General features: G+C 36.2%; 1 protein-coding gene across 1 annotated transcript; it reads left to right on the top strand.

Moving 5' to 3' along the window:
* Positions 1–9557: 9557 nt before the first annotated feature.
* On the top strand, positions 9558–11894 carry LOC108998386 (putative receptor protein kinase ZmPK1). The gene has a single exon (XM_035690641.1). It carries the CDS (start codon positions 9714–9716, stop codon positions 11892–11894), a length of 2181 nt encoding a protein of 726 aa, XP_035546534.1. The 5' UTR covers positions 9558–9713.
* The last annotated feature ends 479 nt before the right edge of the window (positions 11895–12373 follow it).

Genomic DNA, 12373 nt, shown 5'->3' on the forward strand with positions numbered 1-12373 from the left:
GGGTTTCCCAGGGGTTCAAACCGGCACCGAACCGCCAATATTGGTTTTCCCTCTAATTCACTCGCCTGCCGATCGGTTCATTGCCGGCTCCGACCGATTACATGCTCCAGGGCCGGTCTGATCAGTTCCCGACCGGTTCCTGTACACCCCTAATTCGAGATGGTGATGGGAAAGCAACCAACAAAGGGTTTCCATGCTATAGACAGTGGAGGGGAGACAGAAGCCAATAGTTTGGTTGCTTGGGTGGGGGAAAAAAGGAATGAAGCGGCTGCAATGGCTTCCTGGCTTGAGGAAATTGTTGACCCAATACTGGAAGGCAATTACAAAAAGGGTAAGATGGAAACTTTGGTAACAGCTGCTCTACAATGTTTAAAGGAAGAGAAAGACGCAAGACCCAGCATGAGCTGAGTAGCTGAGATGCTTTTAAGTCAAGAAAATGATAGTCACAATGATCTTGTTGTTAATCTATAATTACAAATGATACCATTCTTGTAACAAATAGTTGTTTATGTCGCAAATAAGTATTTTTCTTGTTGCAGTGGAATTGTACATATACTTGTAAGCCTAGCTTTGAGTGTATCATCCAACAAAGGGTCAAACTAGAGTCTATTGATCCTATTAGTTATGCATGATGTGTGTTAATTTCTTTAACTTTCACTTTGTTTTAGTCTTGAATGATTTATATGTTATGTGAAATTTTCATTTCTTTAATTCGCAAGTGTCTAACTTTGCATTATGAAGGGAATTAGTGTAACGCCCCGTCCCAAGGGTCCGGAGAGTTAACTCACGTTACCTGATAATCAACTCCAACACTGTTAGTATACTTCCAAAAGCTCCAAATCAAACGTAAACACTTCCAATTTAAATAATCACACAAACTCATTTATCAAATCCTCGATATACTCAATTCTTCAAAATGACATGTCATCATAACACAATGAAAATTCTTAACAAAATCGCCAATAATCATCGAAACTTTCTATTCTTAATCCACTATTCTTAAGACATCCCACCCAACTCATAGTCTTGATCTCCAGCTGAAATATGCAAAATATCTGAAAATATTGGAGATAAGGGGGTAAGTTATCAACAACTCAGTAAACAGAGAACATATACTACTATGTAAACATGAGCATTTATCAAACTTTGAAATGCTGAATAAAATATTTTCTCTCAGAATGCATAATCAGAAAACTTGTTTTCAAAATGCAAAATCGAAACATGTTACCAAAAATATATGAGCGAAACTTTCAAAAAAAACATTCTTATTCAAAATTTCATTGACATAGTATAACTGAAACATCATATCAGAACAGAATTCTATGTTTAACCCCCGCGATAGGGTTGTGCATTCTGCAAAAAGTCAAGCAAAACATAAATCACCATGAATATCAAACAAATTGCACATAGAGTAGAAAATCACTATTGTATCCAGTGACAAGGCTAGAGGTCACTATTGTATCCCGTGACTGGTTCAGAGGTCACTATTGTATCCCTAACAGGGCTAGAGGTCACTATTATATCCTGTGATAGGGCCAGAGGTCACTATTGTAACCCGTGACAGGGCCAGAGGTCACTATTATATCTGGTGACAAGGCTAGAGGACACTATTGTATTCCGTGACAACGCCAAAGGTCATTATTGTATTTCATGACAAGGCTAAAGGTTACTATTGTATCCCGTGATAGGGCTAGAGATCACTATTATATCCTATGACAGGGCCACATATCAAAGCAAAATAGAATTAGAATTAGAATCAGAGTCAGAACAGAATAAGGATCAAAGTCAGAACAGAATCGGAGTTAGAACAGAATCAGAATCAGAATCAAATTCAGAACATAATCAAAACCAGAGTCAGAACAAAATCAAAATCAGAATAGAATCAGAGTCAGAACAGAATCAGAATCAGAATCAAAGTCAGAACAAAATCATAAATCAGAGTCAAAACAAAATTAGAACCAAAGTCAGAACAAAATCAGAATCAAAGTCAGAATAGAATCAAAACATTATGCCAAAGGTTTTTCAGATACCAAATCATTCCAAAACAAAGTACTAAACAAAATCAAATCATGTCACATTATCCAAAACAAATTCAGAATATCTTCATGTCACATGCAAAATTTATCAATTTTCATATTCGCTCATATTTTTCTGAGATCAATAACAGGATGCTAAAAATAAGCTCATGTCTACACTAGTCATGCCAAAAATCATTTATTCTTATACAGAATCTCATGAGCAATGCAAAACAAATAACTGAGATCATTTAACATTTCTTTTTATAGCACAACATGCACATTTTCAAAATTGACCTCAGTCCATTTTATTTTTATGCAAAGTTTAGCATAGGAACCCCGCTTACCTGTGCTTCTTAGCTTATTCAGAAATTCTCCACAACAATACTGAACAATTGTCAATTGTCACCTATAAAAATTCATGTAGCATAAATAAATCTCTAGAAAACAGATAAATCTCATATTACACCTGAAGTACCTATTTTAATTCCTAAAAATTTAATTCTCTTAACTCTAAATATCATCCCTTTCTAAATTCATCAATGTTCACCGTAACGAACGTCAAACTCAAAACACCAATATTTAAACTCGAAACAGCCAACCAGACTGCAGAAGATTTGTTAGTGCAAAAATATATTTAAATCTCAAGAAATTCTTTAGGAAATTACTTACAGTGCTAAAATATAATTTCCGAAGGATCACGGAAGTGCAAGAGGTAGCTGCACAGCCACACAACAGTGCAAAATACACTATGGCCGTGGGTCTCAAAATGCTAGATTTTGAAAGGGGACAAACGAATACTTAAGATTACTAGGAAATGGCTTAGAGGTGTTGATGAAACTAATGGTGGCGATTGGAGGCCAAAAAAATTAAATCGAAAATGGGGATGGATGAGATTCACCGGTGGCGAATCGGGGCGGAGGAAAGGTGGGTTAGATAGCTGGGAGGCCGTCGATACTGTGGTGAAAATATGGTGACCGATGGTGGTGCGACAGCGGCGCTAGAGCACAAAAACCACTCGGCTTGAAGACGTGCGTGGAGGCTAACGGCGGCAATGGAGGAGCTGGAAACAGAGGGGGGGTGGTTGTCGACGGGAGGGGAAGAAAATGGGATGGGCAATGACGACCATGGACGGGGGAGAGGGGAGGGAGCTCGCGCGCATAGGAGGAATAAGCAGAGGAAAAAGGAGGAGAAAAAGAAAGAGAATAAGGAAAAGAAAAAGTGAGGGAAAGAAATTAGATTCAATCCTCACAACTTGGGTCACAAAAATAATCCAACGAAAAGAATTTCAAAATAGTAAGTTGAATAAAATAATTTAAACGTAGAGACTAGTTAAAATAAAATCAAAATCAAAATCAAACAACACAATAATTTTAAAGTCCAACATTAAACTAATTTAAAGTAAACAGTAATTTAAATGCAAAATAATAATTAATATTAAGAAAGCACGTCGTAATAAATTTCACAACTTAAAAATCATAAAATAAATCCAATGAAAGATCCGATAAATTTAAAACAAGAGAACCAATATTTAAATTAAGTAAAAAAAATAATCATTCAATTAAAATATACTAAAATATGAGATATTACAATTAGGGTTTTGTATCTTTCTTTTTATTTTTTATGTTTATGTGAGTTATCCATACTGTTAATTGATTGGGCCTCTAGATAGTACTCTAGATAGTAGTGAATTCAATAAGTTTTGTATGGCAGCTAGGACCCTTGAGACTTTGGTCATTGCTTGCTTAACTAGATGTACGTTAACTTCCAATTAAGGATCACAAGCAAGAGATATATACCTCATCAAGAAGTCCGAGGAACACATTTTTTCTCTAATATAAAATATATAACTCCCCATAAAAACCGGCATAACGTATGTTGGATCATATGTATTGACTTTCTATAACACGGCAAAACAATATATGTAATGCTAGTTGATGTAGTAGGACTGAATGACATGTTACAAATCAATAAAATATTCTTCCCTGAGGGCCTGATGTACCCAAAACATTACTTATATTGTCTTGATTATCACACACTGCACAAAAGCACAAGGACAAAGAACAGACCTAATCTAAAATAAAAATCAAGAGGAGAAAGTATAAGAAGGTTGTCATCGTGTTGCGAACAATCTGTCTTTGACCATGCATCCGGCCATAAACATTTTGTTTTCCCTTACCGTTAATCGATTAAAAACTTGGCCTATAATAATAAACGTCCAAGCATTGCCTGATTGGCACAACCAAATCGACATCTGGGTCGACGACAACCTAGGCTTGACCTAAGTCATGACACACCCAAACATTCGCTAGGTGCATGCGAACAAAGCACGCCTCGTTTGTATAATATGTAGCATTTTAACGGACTAGTAATAATGTACTAACAAAACGATTTATATATATGATCAAAATTGAAAGCATAGAAATGAAAAACCTTAATATAAGAAATAGAGGGATTGATCAATACAAAAACCAAATCATATGTGTGCTATATAATCTGTATGTTTATTCTTCTAACTTATCATTAATTAAAGCAAAATTAGAACTCCTTTAATTATGATGGGACAGAAACGTCCAAATTACATGAAAAATTAACATCAAATTGCCCTTGTTTCAGGCCTTCAAAAACAATAACTCGAGTACAAGTAACTGAATAATTTCAAACTTTAGAAACAGAGATAAGTTTATACCAAACTTAATATCTAGCATTGATCATGAAGAGTGCACATGTTTCGAATTCATGAAGAACCAAATATCCTTACTGTTTATACTTTCAAGGGACTAAATGTAATTTTCCGAATATTCTTCATGTCATTTTTAAATATAGCAAGTCATCATTGGACATGGTGTTGATTGCTGTTTGGAGATAATTAAGATAGCTTCTCATTGAAAATATTTATGATTGCTTAATTATTATCAGATTATGACAAAAACAGAAACCAAACAAGGATTGATTAAAAAACAATTAATAAAAAGTCCTTATAATCTACTTAAGAAAAGCTCAAATTTATTAACTACTTCACGCAGGCCTATAATGTTTTATTTTTTAAATGTTTCTTCCTCGTATGGAAGATGAATGATACTATATCGAAATTAAAAAAATAAAAAATAAAATAAAATAAAAACAGCATAACCCATACGATGAAGAAACATTAAAAATGCCAAAGTACTGTCTTCCCACAGAATGTCCACAATGATTAGTTTACTTGATTGGACATCGATCGCAGTCTTTGCGTTGTGGTTTTCACTATCGCAACAAAGGAGTTTCAAAGACGGCACCAAGTTTGAGCAATAAGATATATAGTCATCTCTAACGTGATGGCATTTGATTAGTCATTTCTAGTTTATTGTATTAGATCATTAAATTAATGGCCCTTCAATTTCAACATTATTGCTTGCATATAAAACTTGGGCTGGAACTGAAATTGACATGGGCTTAGACCCAATTGGGATATTATATGCATGAAATTGAAATGAGCTTAGATCCAATTGAGATACCTCTATACTTAGACCCGATTCAGAGGTATCTCTTGCATGTTTAGAGGTACATGAAACATGAGCTTAGACCCAATTAAGAGGTACCTCATGTCTAAGCTCATGTACCTCTCAATTGGGTACATGAGGTACCTCTAAACTAAGACCAAATGTCAACTAGGACAACAAGAACTTAGACCCAATTGAGATACCTCTAAACTTGGCAGGACTGATGTACCAAAAACATTGATCCATAGAGCCCTCTTAATCATTACATGTGACACCCCCACTCCCCACTTAGGATTTAATGGAGATCAAAGTATCAGGATATGCAATATTAGGTTACATACACATACTCCGTACATGACAAATAAGAATGCAATGCACCTAGCATGCTTATAGAAGTATGAAACTATTGCAGTGGAATAAGTAATTTTATCAAAACTTTGTACCAGAATAACTAATATCCCAAACTTAGAATAACCATAAAATATATCAAAACTTGTTTTGCATTCCTCATTGAGGCATACAATCTAAAACATAACATACTGTATTGGAGTGACATACTGTATTGCCTGACAATCGAGCTATAGCAATCAAGCATCTCAATGGACCTAAGCAAGCATCATGGGAATGATTAACCATATGAATTTAATTGAGATGTGGGGATATTGTGCAGAGGGATATCATAGGCTTTTGGTGTACGAGTACATGGAACTGGTTCTTTAGCCAAAAACCTCTCACCCCTTGCACTTGCTAGAAGAAAATGTATGACATTGTTGTGGGCACAGAGAAAGGCCTAGCTTATCTGCATGAAGATTGCTTAGAGTGGGTTTTACACTGTGATGAAAAGTCCCATAGCATACTCCTAAACTCTACGTATCAACCGAAGGTGACATATTTTGGGTTGTCAAAGCTACAAAATAGAAACCTCGAGAATTCAAGCTTCTCTAGAATAAAAGGAACCTGAGGGTACATGGCTCCATAGTAGATTTTCAATCTTCCTATCACCTCTAAAGTGGATGTTTATAGCTACGGAATTGTTGTATTGGAGATGGTGACGGGAAAGGGACCAATAAGGGGTGTCCATTCTATAGACAGTAGAGGGGAGACAGAATCCAAAAGAATGGTTACTTGGGTGAGGGAAAAACAGAATGGAGCGGCTGCAATGGCTTCCTAGCGAGAAGAGATTGTTGACCCAATTCTAGAAGGCAATTATGAAATGTGTAAGATGGACACTCTAGTAACAGTTACTCGGGGGGCTTATAAGAAGAGAAAGACGCAAGACCCAGATGAGCCAAGTAGCTAAGATGCTTTTACTCCAAGAAAATGATAGTCACAGTGATCATAATGTTAATCTATGATTGGAAATGGTACTCATTCTTGTAATACATCTATGTTTGTTTTCATCACAAATCCTTAATTACAAATAAGCATTTTTCTTATAGTGTTGGAGCTATATGTGTACTTGGAAGCCTGGTTGTGATTCTATCATCTAACAAAGGGTCAAGCTGAAGGTTATTGATAAAAGTTTTAAATTTTGTTCCGTTCCGGCCATTCTGACAGGAATTTTCCTTTTCGGTGTAGTATCTGATACACTATACCTTCTCATTTCGTTTTACTTAAAATTTCAGCCTGTTCTAATTCGTTATTGCCATTCCGGTCAAATTCCTTTCGGAATTGGCATTTTGGGTCCTATTCCGTTTTGGACTATTTTTATAATTTTCTTGTATTTAGACGACATTTTTATAAATTTTGTTTTTATAAAATTCCAAAATATAAAATCTATTTATATAATTTGTTTTTTCTGTAACTTTGACTATGTCTCATCATTCTCTTTTTTTAAATATCATTATTTTTAATAATGTGTGTAGGTTCATATGTATTGACTTTCTGGGTTAGGCCTTCACAGAAATTTTGGACTATTACTCTCTACAATACGGCAAAACAATATTTGTAATGCTAGTCGATGTAGATTGCTTGACATGTTACAAATGGATAAAATATTCTTCCTTGATGTACCCAAAACATTCCTTATAGTCTCGATCATCACACACTTCACGACAAGGATTGAAAAAAAAAATTAAAAATTAAAGCGAAGTCCTTATAGTCTCCTTAAGAAATTTCAAATTTATTAACTACTAGACGCCCTATAATGTTTTAGTTTTTTTAAATGCTTCTTCCTTGTATGGAAGATGCATGATACTATATGGAAATTTAAAAATAAAATAAGAAAACAGCACCAATGAAGAAATAAAACCAAAGTGACTTCCCACATAAAGGAGTTTTAAAGACGGCACCAAGTTGGAAAAATAAGACATATGGTCATCTCTAAAATGATAAAATTTGATTTGGGTCCTTTCTGGTTTACTTTATTAGATTAAATTAATTAATTTCTGCATTATTGCTTGCATATTGTAGAGCCCACTTGCAAAGATCATGTCAAATGTCATGACGAAGTTTGGTATTTTTTTCAGTGTTTGGATTATGACAATAATAATTCGTACAGATATTCTGTCTTCCTTGTTAGTAGTAGTTTAATTTACTACTATCAAGCTACCTTTACCTAAGTAAAAAATTTCACATCCTAATCCTAGAAGTTCTAGGTGTGACAATGTTTCTTAGAGATTTGGTAACATAGGTATAATAGGCCACAATTTGATAGTGCAAAGAATAGTGTACAGTCTCGTTTGGAGAGTGAGATGAGATGATAATTTTGTGAATAGTAATAAAATAGTTTATAAATAATAGTGAGATAGTTTGAGATGAGTATTTTGATTTTGGAAAATGAGAGAAAAAATTGAATAAAAAATATTATAAAATTAAAATATTATTAGAATATAGTTTTATAATATTATTTTTCTTTCAGAATTTGAAAAAATTAATTTTTTATTTAAAATTTTGAAAAAATTATAATAATTAGTTTAAAATTTATGTATTTAAATTATATTTACTAAGGAGATAGGATGATATGAGATAAAAATTTTAAAATGAAATTTATTTACAAACAAACTCATTTGTGCACGATTCTAATTTCCCTTGGTCATAGACCAGTAACTTCTAAAATAAACCCAATTTACCCAGGCCCAAAAAACTGATAATGATTACGAATCGGTTTTACTCATCACAGGCCCAAGATGGATTTTCAGTTTCTTTATTTATTTCAAGGCCTGAGTAAATTGGGTTTAAGTTTAGAACTTCTAACCATCTATAGCCCAAACCATTATTTGTCTAAGCAGCCCAACCAATTAGCAAAGGTTACTATAGAGTCCAGGCCCTTTTCATTGTTCGTGCCTCTTAGTTTGTAATAATGCTCTCTTCCAACGAAGGTGAATCTATCTAATAAAGAAGATTGTGACAAGGAGTTAGAAGCTGAAACAAGGAGCCATGTTCTATGAAGTTGTCCTGTTAAGAGATTACATAAAGTATAATTTGTAGAGCCCAAAATCACATATGATCACATATGATGCGGCAGCAAATTGGCTGAGGAGTTTCTGCAAGTCTTGGGAACATTTGAGGAACCTCCTAAATGGTACGTGTCAGTCTTCAACTGGCTGACGCGGCGAAATGATTATTATACTAATAAATTTTGTCCCTATTTTGTTTGCTAAACATCTATTAAGAGTGCACAAATATACATGTTTTTGAGATAAAATGTACTTAAAAAAAATTTATAAAAAATTAACTTCACCACATATTAGTTATTGATATGCAGAAGGAGACGTAGTTTTTTATTTAATTATTTTTTCGCCTGCAGGAAACGTCAATTGCTATCAATAAACACTTAGAATTTGATTATTATACTAATAAATCTCTCCAGCTTAGACTTCGTCATGACTGTAAATTTCTCTTCATTTTTCTCCAAGCTAGCCCACTAAAATTCAATATTAATTCTTAACCTCAGTTTTATATATAGCCACATGCAACCACATCCTATTCATTCCACACGACATTTTATAGCAGTAGAGTTGCCCAGGCCTCCGATACCATGGATTTGCCAGTTTTGTTCCTTCTTTTATCTTTGTCATTTTCTCTCCCACTCTCATCCTCAAGCCTGCATACCATTCATGAAGGCACATCCCTCTCAATTGAGAAATCGGAAGACATTCTGATATCACCTGATGGAGTTTTCTCTGCTGGCTTTTATTCCGTAGGTGATAATGCCTATTGCTATGCCATATGGTTCAATAAGCCATCCCACGGCAAGATTCAGACCGTAATCTGGATGGCAAACCGTGATCACCCCGTTAATGGAAGGAGCTCTAAGCTCTCTCTCCTCGAAACTGGTAATCTTATCTTATCTGACGCTGGAAAGTTCACAGTTTGGGAAACAAACACTCAGTCACTCTCCCCAGTAAACGTATCACTCAACAACATCGGTAATCTTGTCCTACAAAACATGCAAGGTGTTACTTTATGGGAAAGCTTTGATTTCCCAACGGACACCCTTCTTCCCCAACAACTACTCACTAGAAACGCAAGGCTCATCTCCTCCAGAAGCCAGACCAACTATTCCTCTGGTTTTTACAAGCTCTTTTTTGATAACGACAACACCCTCCGCCTTCTATATGACGGTCTTGAGGTTTCCAGCGTATACTGGCCAGACCCGTGGCTCGTGAGCTGGGATGCTGGAAGGTCCACATACAACAGCAGTCGGATTGCAGTGCTTGATACGTTCGGGAACTTCAGTTCTTCTGATGATTTTACTTTCATGGCAGCCGACTATGGGCCGAAGCTTCACAGAAGACTGAGAATTGATTATGATGGTGATGTTCGATTGTACAGTTGGGACGAGGAGGGGCAGACGTGGTTTGTGTCTTGGCAAGCCATACAGGGACCTTGCAAGATTTATGGTATATGCGGGGCAAATAGCCTTTGCAGCTATATTGTTGGTTCTGATAGGAAATGTTCATGCCTCCCAGGATATAAGATGAAAAATCTAAACGACTGGTCTGACGGGTGCGAACCAGAGTTTCATCTTTCTTGCAATACAAATGAGTCTGGCTTCCTGCTGTTACCCCGTGTTGAATTCTTTGGTTATGATTATGGGTTCTTCCCCAATTACACATTTGATGAATGTAAGAATTTATGTTTGCAATTGTGCAACTGCAAAGCGTTCCAATTCACCTTCTCTCGAGAAGATGGTTTTTCAAAATGCTACCCCAAGACGATGTTGCTTAATGGATATCGTTCCCCAGATTTCCAAGGTGACCTCTATTTACGGCTACCTGAAAACAATTTCTCCTCCTACGCAAATTATGTACAAGATTTGAAACTCAATTGCTCGAGTAATGGCACGGTGCCACAGGACAGAACGTATAAGAGAAGCCAGGAAAATCGGATAGTAAAATTCATGCTCTGGTTTGTATGTGGAGTGGGAGGACTTGAAATCATCTGTATCTTTTTGGTGTGGTGTCTCTTGAGTAGACCCCAGCAGGCTTCTAGTGTAGACAAACAGGGCTACCTTGTTGCTCTCATTGGGTTCAGAAGATTTGCTTATGTTGAGCTCAAGAAGGCAACAAAAGATTTTAATGAGGAGATTGGAAGAGGTGCAGGAGGAATTGTGTACAAAGGGGTATTGCCTGACAATCGAGCCGTAGCAATCAAGCGTCTCAATGAATCTGACCAAGGAGAAGGTGAATTTCTAGCTGAAGTAAGCATCATCGGGAGGATTAACCACATGAACTTAATTGAGATGTCCGGATACTGTGCAGAGGGAAAGCGTAGGCTTTTGGTGTACGAGTACATGGAACATGGTAGTTTAGCGCAAAACCTCTCATCCCATGCACTTGATTGGAAGAAAAGGTTTGACATTGCCACAGGCACAGCAAAAGGCCTAGCTTATCTGCATGAAGAGTGCTTGGAGTGGGTTTTACACTGTGATGTAAAGCCACAGAACATACTCCTTGACTCTAACTATCAACCAAAGGTGGCAGATTTTGGGTTGTCTAAGTTACAAAATAGAAACCTCGAGAATGCAAGCTTCTCAAGAATAAGAGGAACCCGAGGGTACATGGCTCCAGAGTGGGTTTTCAATCTTCCTATCACCTCCAAAGTGGATGTTTATAGCTACGGAATTGTTGTATTGGAGATGGTGACGGGGAAGGGACCAACAAAGGGTGTCCATGCTATAGATAGTGGAGGGGAGACAGAACCCAAACGGTTGGTTGCTTGGGTGAGGGAAAAAAGGAATGAAGCGACTGCAATGGCTTCCTGGGTTGAGGAGATCGTTGACCCAATACTGAAAGGCAGTTACGAAAAGGGTAAGATGGAAACTCTGATAAATGTTGCTTTGCAATGTGTAGAGGAAGAGAAAGACGCAAGACCCAGCATGAGCCAAGTAGCTGAGATGCTTTTACGCCAAGAAAATGATAGTCACAATGATGATCATGGTATTAATCTCTAATTGGGAATGGTACCCATTTTCGACCGTAACAAATAGTTGTTTTCATCATAAATAATTGATCACGAATAAGCGTTTATCTTATAGTAATGAAGTTGTGTACTTGTAAGCGTGGTTGTGAGTACATCATCCACAAAGGGTCAAGTTGAGTCTATTGATCCTAATGGTTGTGCATGATGTGTGTTAATTTCTTTTATTCTCTCCTTGTTTTCATGTTGAGTGATTTTTATATTATGTGAAATTGTCATGTCTTTCGCAAGTCTCAAACTTTGCATTAGCTTTAGTAGCATCTTTCTTTTCTTTTTTTATGTATTTACATACTGTTAATTAATTTGGCCGCCTCTAGATTGTAGTGAATTCGATAAGTTTAGTATGGCAGCTTGGACCATTAGGATTTTGCCCATGCTTAACTTGTAACGCCTCGTTCCCGGAGGTCCGGAGAGTTAACTCTTAACACCTAAAATCAACTTAAATAATACAAC

The sequence above is a fragment of the Juglans regia genome, chromosome 6 (assembly GCF_001411555.2).
Source record: "Juglans regia cultivar Chandler chromosome 6, Walnut 2.0, whole genome shotgun sequence".
Taxonomy (NCBI): Eukaryota; Viridiplantae; Streptophyta; class Magnoliopsida; order Fagales; family Juglandaceae; genus Juglans; species Juglans regia.